Below are 17,576 nucleotides of genomic sequence, written 5' to 3'. Positions count from 1 at the left end.
CACCCAGGGGCTGTTGAAGCAAGGCAGAATGCAACTTCTCCCATGGTGCAGAAAGACCAGACAGAGGTGACAGGACCCAGCTGCTGCCCTTTGTGCTAGAACAGCCTGCACTCTGCCACAGTGGCCTGTGAGGCAATACCCCAAGCACCATTCCTACTCACAAGTTGGAGAGAAAAGGGGCTTGAGCAAGCAGAGGGCTGGCACTTGGAAAAGACCCAGGACATACATCCAGCTGTCAGCAGCAGCTCCATCACACGGCCAGATGAAAGCCATGCATGCTGAGAAGTGATGCAAGGGCAGAAAAAGGGATTGAAACATGGGGCTCATCAATGGTATGGCTATGGAAATGTCTCAAACTCTGCTGCTGAGCTGCATCTCTAGGACAAGCTTTAGTCTGTGTGGGGATTTGGAAGTCCTTCAGGACAGTGCAAGTGCTTTGAAGGTTCCAGGTGGTGGGGCTGGCTGGTGGGCAGAAAAGATAAAAGGCAATGTGAGTGTGCTGATTACAGTTTGCTGGTGTGGATCAGGATGGCGTGGTGTGGGCTTTGCTCTTGTGTGGTGACTGCAGAGCAGTGTTGCTTCTGACACCTTTGCAGCTCCATGGCTGCATGATGAGGGTGACAGCTCCAAGCTGTGGCAGGATGCTTCTCATACAGAAGCATTAATGAAAAATTAGACATGCAGCAACTCCAAAGAAGCCTCTCTGTAGGCAGAAGGAAAGTCCTTCAGTCCTGTTCTTCACTGAGTTCTCTGGGCACAGTCCTTTCCTTAGAGGGTAACTCTCAGAGGGGAAGTTACTGGGATTACACTCCCCACTTCCAGCCAGACCGAGCTTTTGGTGCTGCCCCAATTTCCATTTCCACACCAGGATTGTGCAGGGTTGAGGTAATGCTGGACCCCGGAGCATGACTCAGTGCAAAGTCACACTGTGTGCTGCTCAAAATGGAGCCAAATGTGTGTGTGAAGAAGAGTGGGTTGTGGACAGGGATGGAAACTTTTAAAGCAATATAAGCTGCTGTTATGTGTGAGCATGCTGCTTTCAGCTGGACCTGAATTACAGAAGGATATGACACATAAGGACTGAAAAAACAGCAAGGAAATTAGGGGATGACTGACAGTGATTGAAAAATTATTTCGACTCCTTATGACTACAGAAGATCTGATGAATAACTGTTCAAAGCAGGAACCAGTGCTTCATACATGTTAAACAGCAAAACCAGAGACCCAGGGACTCGGTTATACCTCTAAAGCTCCAAAATTAAGACATTCTGTCAAAATATATTCACAGTGTGAAGTACTCTGGTGGGTGAAATAGTTTGTGTTACATTTACCTGACCTTACTGGCCATTTTCATTTACAGTCAGGAGAATACTAGCCATGTATTCAATGTGTTGAAGGAGAAAGGCTATTTATTTTAACCAAATTTCCTTTCTTGTTCTTGTGTCATGGAATCTACAGTTTTAGTAGGTAGGTATCGTTTATACTTAGTAAGAATAGGAAGTTCTTTCGTGTTTATTATCCAGACGAGACTAGAAACATTGTTTCCCAGGTTATCAATCCAGTATCAGTTGCCTTGAGAAAGAATTTAACCTCAAGAACAATTGTACGATTAAGAAGAGCAGATACGAAGCTCCATCAGTGACATTACTTTTTTGTCATGTTCTCATTGCCTGGCAGCTCCCCCAGTTCAGCAACGATTATGAAAAGTTACACTTCTCATGCAGTAAAGACAGGCTGCACTTCTGCCTTTCCTTTCCCCAGACTGATGCCATTCCCCCTTATGCCTGTAGAGGATGTAGTTCCCTTAGCAGACAAGAGCAGTAATAGTTTTGTCTTCTGTGGGCCAGCTACCAGAAGCAGATCCAGATTTAAGACTGTTAAACTCGGTCTCATCCTAAAATACTAAGCCAGGAAAAAAAATAAATCCTGAATTAGACCAACAAGAGAGTGATAACAAACTTGTATCATTACATATATATGGGTTTTTTTTAATTTTGCACTTTTATTTTAAGCATGCAGGTGATGAAAACTATGCTGAAATTCAGAGCTTTTACTCTTTGAACCTTGCTGCTCTGAAGACACAATACTCACCTGAAGAAATGCTAAGCATGTTAAGTGGCTTTAAACTGAAAGAGAATGGGTTTAGATTAGATATTAGAAAAAATTCTTGACTGAGAGAGTAGTGAGGCACAGGCACAGGTTGCCCAGAGAAGCTGTGGATGCCCCATCCCTGAAAGTGTCCAAGGCCAGGTTGGATGGATTTCTGAGCAACCTGATCTAATGGAAAGTGTCCTTGCCCATGGCAGTGGGGTGGAATAAGATATCTTTAAGGTTGCTTCTAACCCAGGCCATTCTATGATTCTATACATAGCCAGAACATAAACTTTGAAAGAAATAAACAAGAGTTGTTTTAGTGTTGATCAGAGTTTCCCAAAATTAACAGAATGATAAGTTGTGGGAAATTTGCTTGAGCTGTGAAAAAATGCAACCTGCTTCAGCTAGTAGTCATATTTGGGCCTACAAGGATTCGATTTGATGAATGTCAATAAACATTAGTTATCCTATTCATGTGTTCCTCCTCCAGAACTGCAGCTCTTCCTCATCTCCTCCTCCAGACCCAGGAATCCCCAGGCAGTGGTGAGGCTCGGGCTGGCTGCAGTCAGGGCACAGCTGTGGAGCCTCAGGACTCGCCAGGGTAGGATCCAGGTCATTTTGAGACATGAAATTGTAACCGGGGAAGGAGAATGAGAGCAGTGAACTGAGCACAAGTTATAATTAGTATCATCCTAAACTAGAGAGAAAAGGCAGATTGAACTGTGTAAGCTCTTAGCAAACACAGTTTAGCTGTCAGCCTTGCTGTGCTATTCAGCATTTTATCAATGCCATCTTACGAGAGCCTCTGGTACTGCACATGCAGCAACTTTTTAAAGATGTAAAAGTAAATGCATAGGGGAAGCAAAGCTGAGTTTACCATGCTCAGGGACCAAATCCTGAGGGGCTGCAGAAATGTGCACTAAGGATTGCTGGCCTGTCTGGTGTTGGAAATGTTCTGGGTGGAGGAACATCATACTGACCATCTGTGATGGCTGCAAAGGTCAGGCATGGGTGAAGATGAGTCTCTGCTGGGACTGATTGTCCTTGAGCAGGGGGGAAATAAAACACACAAGTGGAACTCTTGCCCTGAGTTGCTTTTGCTTCAAATTTTCCCAGGAACATTTCAGAGTTATTGGCATACATTATGATACAATGCAATTATATATTTTCAATTAAAGTTTCAAGGGAATGGCAGAGCAGGAAGTAATGTGTTTGGAGGGCAAGAGGAGTGCAGTTCTGGCCAAAATTTTATATTATAGGCAATGTTACTCTGCTGGTATGCTCACCTGTAGGTTCCCAGGAAAAAAAAAATGCAAGGAAAACCCTTTTTTATTTTTATTTTTTTTTCCTACAGTGACAAACATGCTCCTAAAGATGTAGAAGTAGTGAATTTTATGTGTGTAAATTGGTAGTATCTCCTGTCCCTCTAAGAGAGATTCTAGGCATAGATGCAACAGGCAGTCCACACTGGTCTGCTGGAGGAGAGTGTGTGTGTGCTTGGCAGGGAGGGAGAGATATGTGATAATTTAGAACCAGATTAAAGTTTATAAATATATTTTAAAGACACGATGCTAATGATGTGCCATCATCATTTGCTGGCCAAAGGCAAAGGCATTTTGAATGTCACTGGGAAAGTTGAAACATGCTGGTAGGAGGTAGGAGGGCCAGGGCAGCTTTCATGGGGTGAGAGGTTGCTACCAGAGGGGAGCTGTAAGTAAATAAACTATTTGTCTGAAATATGTTCTCCTTTAATTTTTTGCTTCTGTCTATGATTCTCACATAGGGAATTTTTAGCATCTTTTGCAACATGGCTGTTTATAGTATTATAAGTGTATAATAAGAGCTGGAGAGCAGAGGAGGGAGTTTGGATGAGAGGAGGATCAGCCTCACTAACCACAGTCATGTCTGGCTCTGCCTTCCTCTTCTTCATGTGCAGATTGATTAAAGTCAGAATGAGGATCCTCTGCCCCTGATTTTAAGAAATAATGCAGCTGCAGTCAGTGAAGCTGTAGCTGGCCAAAAACCATGCCTGGCCTGAAAGATTTCACAGAGCTAGACCAATCTCTCCCAGCTAGATATGCTGGCATTGCACGAAAGAAAAATGCAGTAATTGGAGGAAGAACAGGAGGAAAAAATGTGTTTCCTCTCAAGACCATGTCATGGCATTGCTCAGTGCATGAAGTGAGCAATTTCATGAGTGAGTTGGACCTGCTCTGTGGGTCTCAAGCAAGATCCCAGCTGTCACATCCCTTCTTGTGTATGGCACAGCTTGGATCCCTCACTCCTGTCAGCTTGTTCTTATTCTTGTGGGTAGAATTCCTGTAGCTCTTATGTGGGAAGATGACTGGAGGCAAGAAGATAACTGTATGGAAATTATAGTGGAAAATATGGTTGCTGCTCCCTGGGTGGAATGTGGTGAGCATCCCCAACCTCCCACCCACAATCCAAGGAGGACTAAAGGGAGAGTGGAGGGGAGTGGAGACACTGCGGCCAGGCAAAGTCAAAACCCTTCCAGAGGAGGGAACTTGGTGGTACTTTCTAGCTGATAATCCACACAGCAGCTGAAAACCAAGAGAGATAAAGGAAGATATCCCACTGCTGAATCAGAATCCCTGGCAAAATTACCCTCCTTGGACTGAAACTTATCTCTATCCAAAGGTTATCACTGGTGCTATGGTGATGCCCAAAGGTATGAGCACCCCGCAGTGAGATGTAGGACTTCAGTCACTCAAGCTCCACCTGAACGTGAAGAAATAGTGTGAAAGTTAAATAGGATAGGAATATAAATACAAGAATATGGAAGTATATAAGTTAAGAAATGGAGAGAAGTTAGGGAAGACTCCATTCTGGGATCAGTCGGTGGGTGAACGTGCCTTCTCCCCCTCAGGGACGCCTATAGGGTAAGAACCGTACTCTGTGAGCGCTAAATTATTACCTCGACCTAACTTTTGTTAGGGATTAGAGCTTGTTAGTGTGTTACTTTGAATTCGCGTACTGCTCTGAACACCTTTTTGCGGTCAGACACTATCACGGGCAATCCTCGACCCTTAACCCGCCACAGTTTTATTGTTACTCCGTAACCTGTTAAAGCGAGCCCTCCCAGCGCGCTGACATCCCAATGAACCATCAACGCCTTGAGGAAAATCCCCGGTTTTCCCCGTCAGACGCGGCTCCCAGCCGCTCCCGGCGGCTGGCGGGGCCGCCCGCACTAAAGATGGCGGCGGCGCTGACCCGGAAGGGGCGGTGGGGCCGGGCCGGGCCGGGTGAGGCGGCGGGAGGGCGGGATCGCCCATCGCGGCGCGGCCGTGCGGGAGCCCGGCCAGCCCAGCGCGGCCGGCCCGGCCCAGCCCAGCCCAGCCCAGCCCGGCGGAGCGCGGGGGTGCCGGCGGCCGCCGCCATCGCAGCCCGCATGGGGCGGGCTGGCTCCGTGCGCCGGGGCCGGGGGCGCCGCTGAGGGCCGGCAGCCGCGGCGCCATGCAGGGCGCGGACCCGGCGGCGGCGGCGGCCATGAAGGGGCCGGAGGGCGAGGGCAGGACGGAGCCGCTGCCGGCGGCGGTGGCGGGGCAGAGCGGCGGCGGCGGCAGGAGCGGCGGCGGCCGCGGCGCCAACAAGGGCTGGCAGTACAGGTGGGCGTGAGGCGGTGAGGGCGGCGGGCCCGGGGCTGCCCCAGCGTGGCTGCCCCGGCTGAGGCGGCACTGGAGACCCGCGGCTCCCCCTGTCCCCGTCCCCGCCGTCCCTGCGGTGCCCCCGGGCGGGCGGGCGGGCGGCTCCCTTTCTCCATCTGGACAAAGCTCCCGGGGAATGGATGATGTGCCTTCACTCTGCCTTTCACATCCTCTTTCCCCTCACAGAACGTGGGGAGACCTGTTTAAAGTTGGAGGCGCTTCGCCGCTTTCCAGCCCTTCCCCCCGCAAAAAAAAAGAGCCGAACTTTGTGCCGAGTTTTAGATCTTTTTAAATAACTTAATGGCAGTCATTAATTTTTTTTTTATTTTTTTATTGGTGCTTTCTCTGAGTTGCTGGTAGCAAAAGTGAGTGTGCAGGGAGTTTGGGTCTTATCTGAGTGGTTTTAAGCAGGGCTGTGCTTAGCACAAATCGCGGGGATCACTCGGGTTCAGCGAGTCAGGAAAGGAGCAGAGAAAGCCGGAGGAGCTGAGCACACGGCATTGGTTTATTTGCCTGTGTGTTCGGGAGACTTGAGCCTTTCCATATGCCTTTTTTCCCTGCTGTGCCTTCTGTTTGAACACATTCCCACTCACACGCTGGTGGCGGGGCTCTACAGCATCACTGGGGAGAGATTCCCGAATCCCGGGTCTCTCCTCCTTGGCTGGAGTCCTGCCATGGTGCTGTTGAAAAATGCTGCTGTTCTGTGAAGTTTGCACACTTCTCCTTCAAATGGAGACTCTCCAGAGCCGTCATCTACCAGCCCAGATGGACTGGCTTGCTGTTCCCTGCCTGTGGAGAGCCGGAGCGAGGGACAGACGGACAGAGGGACAGGGGATGAGCCCGGGACAGGAGCAGCCGGGCCGGGATGTGCAGGCTCCAGGAGAGCCCCGGTGCTTTTAATTGGGAGCGAACAGCGCGGTCATCGCTGGGAATCTGGGTCATGAGTGTTTTACCTCTCTGGTGACTAGTGCCGGAAAGAGAGGTGGTGGTTTCAGGGTGAATATTTCAGGCTGTTAAGTCAGGAAGGCTAATTGTTAGAGGTAGATATTGGCTGTTTTAACCGCTGTTTCCAGCTGCTTTTTAACTCGGGGTTCAACTAGAACTGAATTTTCTAATGAAAACAGCTGTTGTAACCCAGCACACACTTACTGTCAGTGTTTCACTGTGAAACACAGGAATTAGTTTACGCAGTCAAAACGGAAATATTTTATATTTTTATGTGGAATGAGATGCTTGATTTGCCTGGATGTCTTTTTAGCTCTACGGTGTTTGTGATGGTGGTCACTGTACAGCAAAATTCCACTTTTTAAAATTATCCGTCCAATTGTTTTGTTTCTTCTTTCAGTGCTGTGGCTTGTATGACAGAAATTGAACTGACCCTGAGTGTTAGCCCTTTTGGTGGCTTGACAGATCTACATGGGAGCTGTCCTTCTTTTTCCTGTAGCTACCACTATCTTGTTTAATTTGCTCTAAAACTTTAGTGATTTTTTTTTTTCATTCTAGAGCATTTGCAGAAATTTAGTGTACTAGTTCTTTTATTGTGGACACTTGAGATACCTCACTGTTAATCTCTGCTCTGTTTGGAATCAATTATTTACTCCTACATTTGTCTCTATATCTAATTACCTTCAAAATATCACCTTTCCCCTCTGTCTCCCTAGAAAGCCCTCCTGAAAGAGATGCCGTAGCTTAGTTTTCACTTTGTGAATTGCTTCTGTGCTAAAATGTATTTGACAAAAGACAAACTCCCCGGTGTAACATATGGGGTTTAGAAACAGATTTTCTGCAAACTTTTGTAGGAAGTTTGATCTTTAACTTTGATAGCACCGAGTTTGAGGAACGTGTGGTCTCACAGATTGGCAGGATTAGGATCCTGAAGTACTTGCTGTGGATAGACCACATGTGATGCAGAAGTTTAGCTCTCTGTTTGGTGAAGCATCTGGTCAAAACAGCTATAGCAGAGTTGTCACAGTGGGACAACAGGTCCTTGATACTCAAATGCTCCAAGTGGGGAATTAAGGTTATGGATAAAAAATAAACCTCCAAGATTGCTGGAACCCGAAATAATGAAAACTGAATCTCCCAAAGGAGGTGCAAGGTCACTCATCCTTGGCATAATTTGAGTCTCTAGAAAATAAAAAGTGAAGCAGGAAGTCTTACTTTATATTTCTGTAGGAGAACAGTAGGGAGATTTTTAAATAGCTGTAGTAGAGTTAGCTCAGATATTTACCATAGTGGAGAAGAGACAGCCAGAGACTGCCACACACTTCAGATGAGGTGGAGATACAGCTAAATCTCCTGTCAAACTTTCTGCTTGTAGCCTGTGAATTGGTGAGTTTAGGCAGCCAGTATAGCAGTGCCTCTTCTGAAGCTGGTAAGGGATGGGTTCCTTCGGAGGGTAGGAAGATTGTTTATTTATTTAATTAATTTACTTAATAGAAGTTAAGAGTTCTTGAGAAACTGCTCTTCTAGCCATCTGACAGGAAATGATCTTGTTTTCTTGTGATCAGGTCAGAGTGTGTCTGAGTACAACCAACCATTGGCTTCATTTTCCTCACTGGGGTCAGGAGCAGCCTGAGTGTTAACTTGCATTTAAATAGATAAAGAGAGCCTCAGAGCTTGTGCTGCACACTAAATTCTTTAACCCTGTCTTCCTTTAGAGAAACAATTACTAGGAGGTAATAATTCAGATTATTAAAAGATTACTTGATAAATTAGTTTAAGATTATGTTTTCTTTATTTTCAGCAGTAACCAAGCTGTGAAGTAAGCACAGCCTCACCCATAGAAAGAATTACTTGCACTCAGCAATTCTGCCTTACCTTATGACCATCTTCATTTGGTTTTTGCCTTGCTCTGGGTTATATGAACAAGAGTGCTTTCAAAGCAGTGAGAGAAAGGAGACAGGTTGGGCTGGTACTTCTGTGGCATGTGATTTGTAGTCATTCAAATAAAATAAAGATTTCCCAACCTGGAAGCAGAATCTCTGTGTATGAGCTGACTGGAGAGATGATCAGAACATGTGCCAGAGAAGTGTAACAAGTCCTGTCAGCCTGGCTTGAGGGGCTTTCAGATAATTTTGAGAGAAGTGAGTGGCAATCACTGGTTCTTATTTATCTACAAAATGAAATATTCAAAGCACTCTGGTTGACTAGAGAAACAAGATTGTCTTTCCCAGTTGGAGACATGCTAATGTGCTGTCCTCTTATGTTTTTCTTACTGGTTCTGCTCTCAGATGCATAGATCAATCCTGCTATTAAAAGTATTCCCAGCATTTCTTCCCTTGCCATTAGAAATACAGGTAAAATGTTAATGAATTTCCCAAATGATTGCTGATTTTGAAGCTTACAAGTTATATTTCAAAACCTGTTTGCTTTTTCACTTCTGCTTGTATTTTTGTAGATAGCTGCTTTTGTTCCTTATTTCTCAAATGGCTTTAGCATCTGTTCACTATGGATTTAGCCATGTATAATTATAAAACGCTGCAGATTGTGTCTTTTGCTCTTTGATTAGGGAAGTGAGTTATGTTTTGTAAGTTGTTCCTGAGAGTTTACCTGAGTGCTGCAGGGTTGTTCTCAGTTGTCAGTACAGAAAACCATGGATGAAAGTAGCTTCAAGGAATAAACTTCCTACTCTGATAGTATTTTTTAATTTTTTTTTTCTTGCTAGGTGTGACAATGGCCAGCAAGAGGGTTCCTCATGCTGAGTGGCTTCTTGTCATTAATTAGTTTATTAAATTAAGACAGATTCTCTTGCAGAATTACTCCACATGCCTTTGGGCAGGAGTAGGAGGTTGAGAGGAGGAGCAGAGAGAGAGAGTTTTGCCAAAGGGTAACACTAAATGTTTTTTGGTATGGAATGCAACTGGATAACAGTTTTTAAACAAGTGAAATGGTTGCCAGTCTTTTGTGGGTTTTTCAGCGGATACTATGCAAGCATCTCCATAAATACTAAAAAAGGGGAGTAAACAGTTACTGACCTCAATTCAGTCTTCTGTGTTTGAGCAGGCCAGCATGTGACAATGTACCAGAAGAACTGGTAACTGGAACAAGTGAATATATTTTAATTCTGCATTTTGAGATGATCATGAACACTTTTTCATAAAATCATCCAGTAGGAAGTGTGTTTTAAAGGCAATGCTCGTTTCTAAGTTTGATCCCAGTTGCCACTGAGGATGACTAACAATGCTTTGCACTTCAAACATGTAGAAGCAAAGGATGTGAAACTGAGCTAGGTTGTGGAAGTAATTGATTTTCAGTCGTGCTATCTTGCAAAAATGATCTAATTAGCAGTAGAAAAGGGAAGTGTCTTGAAACTGATACAGTACTGGCCCTTGTGTTCCGGGTGTCCCAATGTCAGTCTTAGTTGCAAGATGTACTGAGTGCTCCTAATTTCTCTGCGTTTCTGGTCACATTTCACGAAGTGATTGATCTTGGGAGGATAAATTTCATCTGTTTGGTCTTTAAAGCTGGAACCAACTTGGTAGAAACAGGTACAGGAGGTGATGGCAGCTCGTGTTCAACAACATTTGCAAACCTCTCCCTTGGTGGTCCTCTGTTCTTATCTGGGCATCAAATCCCTGCTTAGGCTGCAGTAGGGTGGTCTGAGCTGACCTAATCAACTGGCTCCTGAGAGCAGGACAGAATTTAAGCTGTGCTCCCTGTTGCTTGCTAAGAAGAAGAAATGTCCCAAACCTTCATGGAAATGTTAGTGTCATCCTAGGACAGTTCTCCCTAACACTGGTACCCCTAGTGCTTCTTTTTTATCACCCATCTCCCCTATTCTGGATTTTCTTTTTGCATTGTTTGAAAGAAAATTCTTTGCAATTCTAGGTGGAATTTGTGTATATTTGCTGGAATCAATAGCTGTAACTCCCTTCTTTGTGGTGCACAGCTGCAGAGAGAGAGAGGGAGAGGCTGTAATTTTGTGATGTCACTCTCAGGAAGGAGTTCTGGCAAGGGTTGCTCCCGTTTGGATTTCCCCTGCTCTTGCAGGTCACCTCATTTTCCTCAGTATCCCACTGCTTTAAGAACCTACTGGCACTGTCACACTGGGGTGCCAGCTCCCAAGGGAGATGATGTGCTGGCATCTTTTGGGTTGGCTGGTGGCTCTGATGCCAAGCCTGTGTCAAAGTGACTCCTGACCTTCCTTGCGTTTCTGGTGATGTGTGGAGATACCTCAGCACTGCAGGACCTTCAGAAAGCCCATGGTGCTCACTTTCTGATTTATTGCTGGTCTTTTGAGGTGTGATTTGGAGTGCTGAAGAGATGGTTTTCTCAAGTGGTTGCTGTGAAATTCAGAATTTATTTCTGCAATTTTGTGTGTTTCTTTTTATTACTAAAAATCAGATTAGGAGCACCGTCGCATTTTTTTTTGATATGCTGGAAGGAACTGGTTGAAAAACCTGGTGCCTGAATTTCTTTATCCTCATTTGACTCTTTTCTTAAAGAGTATATCATGCTCCTAACACTAATTTAGAAATTCTGCACTTTACATAATTTGCTCATTAGAATAGACAAGAAGCTCATGTTAAAAATGATCAGCCAGTTACATCCATCTCAGGATGGATTCTGTGTTATTAAAATATTAAGGTCATCTTTTACCAAACTGATTTTACAGTTGCTAAAGCCCCAGGCACTTCTCAAAAAGCAGGTGAGCCCTTCATGTTCACACACGTATTTAAACTTGAAAAAATGGTATTGGAGCAGATGTGTCATAAATTAAGAGAAATAAATCGTGGTGTGAGGGGTAGTAAGTGGATACAGTTGGGGAAATGGGTTTGGGTAATTTAAACAGGAGCTTCGTGTTCACTGATGTTCTAGTAGGGAATGGGAGCCCAGTTCCTGAGCCAGGTGACCAGGTCTGGGTTTCCTTCTCCAGCCCTGTGGCTCCTTCAGTGAGTGACTATCAAGAGCTCTGTCCCTCTCTTGGCTCTCAGAGCCCCTCTGTGCTGGACAGACAGGGTGTCATGTGGGAGTTGCTTCTGGCATACAGTGTGCTGATGTTCACTTAGAGTTCAAATTAAGATGAATGAAGAAGCACCAATTTTTGGGTGGTGTCTAAATATCAAATATTTTGTGCTGTCTGTGGAATAGATTTCTGAAGGAGCTAATGGCTGTTACAAATGTCTATCCTTCACTAAGTGCAAAGAGCATTTTTCAACTTCACCTTTTCTAATGTAATTATGTAGCAGAGAGTTAATTAAGTGGAGTACAACATTAACATCCTGCTGTGCCACACACATTCTCTCCCTAGAGAGAAGATGAAAAACAAACTGCATGTGTCTGACCTAATCACATTGCTTAATGCAGAAGCAGAAAGCACCAGCTGCTGTTGTTATGTTATCCTGGGAAGGTTTCTGTGCTGTACTCATCATACTGTGAAAATTAAGGCACAAGTGCAGTGACCCCTGTTTACTTACAGACCTTGCCTTGACTTGCCCTCTGATCGCCTGCCAGCACTGATGAATTCTTGTAGGGGATCACTGCCTGCTGGCAATGCTGCCAGACAACTTTCTTCTTAGGGTGCATTCAAAGCTTGTATACCTTTTCAGATTTTCTCTTCTGTTTGTTTAATGTTGAAATGGGAGGGGAGGGCAGACTGAAGTTGGGTAGGAGAAGTGCTGTTCCTTTGTGTGTGTTAAGCTGCCAATCTTGTATTTGACAGCCTGCCTTGGAGCTTTCTGCTGTGAAAAAGCATTTTTTCTTTTTTGCTTTCAGTTGTGAATTCTAGAGTTTTCAATGAGGCTGGAAATCTTTAAAATTTTGGTTAATGTTTAGATATTGTCAGATTAGTTTCCCAAAAAGCCTGTTATGCACTGAGAAAGTTGGTTACTTTCGTTGCATGGAGATGTATCAGAAAGCAAGAGATCTGCTGGGCAGAACTGCAGGATGCTCTATAAAGGAGCTGGTTTCTGACCCTGGCTCTGACTTTCTTTGTGGTAATAGTCATATATTATTCAGACTGGTTTTCCCTGGTGATCACTAACTGTGTTCCTCTTTTTCATGGAGGACTCTTTTTGGAACAGTTGGCTCTGATTTTGCAAAACTTTTGCAGGGTCAGAGTTGCAGCTGAAATAAGCAGAAGCCATGATTTGAATGTATGAATAAAATAAAAATTGGACTGCATCTGTCTCAAAATTAGAGAGGCAGAAAATTCGTTGTGCCTCAGTTCCCTGTATCCAAATGGAATGATAGTGTTTTTGTCCTCTTACTGTTCAGTACACAACTCCTTCATAAATGTCCATAGCAAGCACAAGAAAACCACAAGGGAACTCATTATTAGAGTATGAGTGCCAAATGAAAAATACCTCATACTCATTGCATGATGAAAAGGAGCACTTTTGAATAATTCCTTATCTGGGAATCACTGCTCCCTTAAAGCACCAAACAAGAAAGTAGCCCTGCTCTCTTTATATATGGTCATAGTCATAGGTGGTTAATGTGTGTGCTTTCTTATTTAGAGTTTAAATCTTCCTGATGTCTCATTTTAATGTAAGAGTGTTTTTGCTTAGTTTCTCTGTGTTCAAGATTTATAGAAGAATTTGGGTTGAGATGGGCCTCTGGGAAATCTCTCATCCTCCTGCTCAAAGCTTCAAAGTTAGAAGATGTCATTCAGGGCTGCTGAATTGCACCACTTTTAAATTTTTGCCAGCTGGGCTTCAAACTATGGGCTTCTTGAGTCTGGTGGTCCACACAGGCTTTTGCTTGTGTTTATGAATATTCAGATAACATCAATTGACTATCAATTGATAACATCATCGCCTATTTACGTGTGTTCTTAATTACTTGAAAGGTGATAATAATTATTATCCTCAATATTTAACCTGAAATGTTGCTAATAATGTTTCAAAAATAATTACAAAGCAAGAGGCTCATCTGAGGTAGCTGATCAGTGTGTTTCCGTTTTGGTGTTTCATTGCTGCAGAGTCCAGAATGTCAATGTGTAATTGTTAATATAATCTTTTAAAAATACATAATCACAAATACTCAAATCTCAAAACTGTGAGGGCATATCTGCACATTTCTGGTAGGATAAGAGCTACTAAACTAGGAGAGCAGAATGCCTTGGGATGGAATGTGTAATAAGCTGAACAATGTGGGACTGGTTAAGAATAACTGAACAATACAGAGGTTTGCTCCACAGTCTCTGTGGATAGCACTTACCAGGATCCACTGCTTTCCCAGGTATCACAGGCAGCAGATTGTCCAAAAATGCAGAGATGCTCATCCATCAGTGATTGCCTTGTATATGTTTTATCAGTACTGTTCATTGAGCAGAACAGCTTTAACTTAACTGCTTGAGCTTTCTGAAACTAGATTTTGAGAGAGTTTTGGGTTTTTTTAACAGTAATGTGTGAAAATGTGCATTATGGTGTGCTGATGTAAACTGGTAACATAAACGGGTAGCAAAGCTGCAGACAGTGTCTCCAGAGGCATTAAAGAGAGAGTTCAGACCTTTTGGGGTGCTTGGTTTTTGTATGCTCCAGCTCTAAAATGATGTTGGCTAAATCTACAGTTTGTTTTCCACTGATATCATTGCAGCAAAATCTGCTGGGTTGGCTATTGACTCTTGGTTGCAGCTTCAGTTCTGTTCCGCTGACGCAAATCCACAAATAAATTGTCCGTGAGTGGAGTTCTTGCTGACTTTGAGGTGTTCACCTGTGTGTGAGACAAATTGCTGAGCTGAATGTCACCGCAAGTTTTTTCTAGGCAGGTGTATTGTGAGAGGTAGAGAGATCTGTAAATTATAAAGTAGTTAAATAATCAATTTTATAGTCATTATGTGAGAACAGTGTTTTGCTACTTATTAATAAAATATTGTCTCTTCTTCTACTTGCTACACTACAAAAGTGTTACAGTAGTTTCATTTGTGTGTAATTGACCTGTGCCGTTAATGCTCTAAAGAGGAGAATGGAATACAAATTTAGTTAAGATGGTTTTTTAAAAAAAAAACCTGTTAGCTTGAGTTATCATTCCCTTTGAGAACTGGCATTGACAGAATTTGAGGTGCCAACACAACTGTTGTGTTGAGAGCAGGGGTTGGGGAGGGTAGGCTGTGAGAAAGCCCCTCAACGCCAGGGGGAGGGAGGCTGGGCTGTATTATGCTGGAATCATGGACAGCTGATGGCTCATTTTGGCTCTGCCACACCTTTTTTTTTGTGGCAACCCCATGCTGCTCTTCCAATGCTTGTCTGTACTCCCAAGGATTTACAGGAGTGCATGTGAAGAGAAGTTTTTGTACCTAATGAGAGGGTGTGTGTTGCTGGCATACCTGGAGCCAAGTGGTGTTCTGAAGCATCCTCAGGATCTACTGTTGATCGTGTTCTTGTCATGGTGTCAGACCTCTTTTCCTTGCACTTGTTTTCGGTTTCTAAATTTATAATTGAGTAGTCAAACACATGAGCTGAAGAGCAGGAGCTTTGCTGCCACTTCACAGCTGACTATAGAGCACTGCTGGTGAGATGCACAGCAAGGATAGTTTTTTTCCTTTCTTCCAAAAGCTGTTTGGAAAAATAGAGGTAATTGATTGAGGTAATTTCGGAAAAACAGAGGTAATCGTTCTGCCTTACCTTGTTGGGTTTACTGGGGAACCTACTTTTGCACCACAGAGCTGTGGAATTGGAGTGTGCTTAACTTGCTGGTGGTTTTTTGCAGTTGCAGAGGATATGCCCAAAGTGTTTAATGCTGACATAGCTGTTTGGATTTATTTTCCCCTTTCTCTTCTCACTGCCTACCCCTCCGTGTAAGGAGAAGGAGAATCAGTGCACTGCAGATAAGCACTTTGCAGTGCCCAGTGAGGAAAAAGCAAGCCACTGCCAACAGTGAACCTGTGGGCAAATAGAGATGAACAAGTTCAGTGAAAATAGTCACTGCTTTTTCCAAACTGTATAGTTAAAAATCACTCATTGGTTTGCGCTGTTACAATCCTCATTTCTTTATTTCCTTTTTTTTTTAATGCTTTGCTAGCTTTTAATGGGAAGACAGTCTCTTTCACCAGGGGTTTGCATCTTGCTGTGAGCTCAGTAGAGAGGAGCATCTTCCCTTGGCCGGGATCCAAAGGCACTGTCATAACAGTGGTCATGGCAGCTCTGGAGGCTGGATCCCCCTTCAGGAGCCTTCCCTGACACCTTCATGGGCTGCAGACTCCTGGTCATCCTTCCTGCTGGCAGCAAATCCACACATACTCAGCTGCTGCCTGAAGTCAGGCCTTACGCAAGTCAGTGGGGAAGCCTTTGGCTGCTGCCTTTGCTCTTCAGGCAGCTGTTGGGTCTTCAGAGACTTGGCTGTTCAAAACATCCCACGTGGTGCTCTCTGGGTCCCAGCAAAATGAAAATCATCTGAAGGGCAATCTTGGAGCTCTTCTCTAACTGCTTTCCCCACGGGTGTAATTTTTGTGCCACTGCTAGGGTTTTTTTTTTTCTGTGGGGCTTTCACAGAGACCTACACATAATGGGTATGAAAAAAGGTTGGCAAAGCTTGTGCCTTGCTGCTGCTTCTCAGAGAAAATGTTGGCCCAGCACTTGTCAGGTGTGAGCCTGGGTGTCTTGGCAGAGGCTCCTGAAAGACGTCATTATGGGACTACTGTTCCTCAGTATCTGCGTCCAAAGCTCGGGTGCTGCATGTAAACAGGATACAGGGGAATTTGGCCTGATTGTCACTGTCTTCTTTCTTCCCCAGGCAGGAGACCACCCTGCAAGGCACTCACAGCTGCTGCAACTTAGGAAAGGACAAGTGAAACTAGAAAAGCTAACAGTGATTCTTTGTAAATCTTTTATTCCTTTTTTTTTTTTTTTTTTTTTTTTTTTTTTTTTTTTTTTAGTGGCACATAGATATGTAGAAATCTGGCTTGTGATAAACATCTTTGATGTAAGGGAGAGATAATTTTGTGGCAAGAATATGAACTGATGTGTAATTGTTCACAGACATCTGTCATTTGCTTATATGGACAGTTTCAGTCCATCTCACAGTATTTATAAACTAAAACACTGTGATAAATGGACAGTCAAGTTTGATGGTGTTCAACCTTTGGGAAAAAAACCCAGGTTTTGGGAGCTGGTAGATGTTGCTGGGTTAGAGTTCAGATATTGTATTATGTGTTCTGCAATATTTTTTTCTGGATTGTGATTTGTATAATATCCTCACTTAAAGTAGTCCAGCAAAAGTTAAAATCAATTTTTTTCGTGTCCTTAAGACCATGATCTGTCTGTTGCAACATTTCCTTTCTTTGACAGGACATGTGAATTTCGACAGAAATAGGGCCTTTAGGGATTGTTGACTCATTGTTGCTGAGCTGTTGCTATTCCTCTGACAATCTGAGGCTGTGGTGAGCATTTTAAATAGCAACAACAGCATCTTGGCTATGGAAAGACACACGTACCCATAGGTGCATGTACGTGCATGTAGGCAGCAGAGTGAATGCAAAGGGATTCTGAAAATCAGGAAAGATCCCAAGGGAGCCAAGCCTCACTGTCAGTGTTAAGTTGCTCAGTGTTTTGTGTCAAGTTCACTTTTGAAATCTGGGTGACTTTGAGACAGGTTTTGCCAGCACTGTTTCCAATGAAACAACAGTAAGGGCTTAGTCATGTTTTATGAACTGTGGTTATCTGTGAGCAGAGTCCGTGCTTGAACCTCAACCTCTTGTTCTCAAAGTCTACCATTTTACAAGCTTTCTGTAGTGCTCTGTGGAGCTTGGCTGTCAATTCCATACTAGTGAGCTATTACTGGGTTTTCTTCAGGTTGGGTGTGTTTTTGTATTTTTTTTTAATGTTAACTGCCTTACATCACTGCTTTAGCAACAACAAATATCTTGGTTTAACT

General features: G+C 43.9%; 1 protein-coding gene across 1 annotated transcript in view; it reads left to right on the top strand.

Moving 5' to 3' along the window:
• Positions 1–5,568: 5,568 nt before the first annotated feature.
• Positions 5,569–17,576, top strand: part of OSBPL11 (oxysterol binding protein like 11) — a gene marked incomplete at its 5' end in the record, with an annotated part of 37,950 nt that continues 25,942 nt past the window's right edge. The window contains one exon of the mRNA XM_083864880.1: positions 5,569–5,720. Within this exon, the coding sequence (XP_083721006.1) occupies positions 5,569–5,720 (152 nt within the window). The remainder of the gene's footprint in view (positions 5,721–17,576) is intronic.

The sequence above is a fragment of the Zosterops lateralis genome (assembly GCF_965231275.1).
Source record: "Zosterops lateralis genome assembly, chromosome: 7".
Lineage (NCBI taxonomy): Eukaryota > Metazoa > Chordata > Aves > Passeriformes > Zosteropidae > Zosterops > Zosterops lateralis.
The sequence above is the reverse complement of the archived record's forward strand: the minus strand, read 5'-3'. Positions and strand labels throughout refer to the sequence as shown.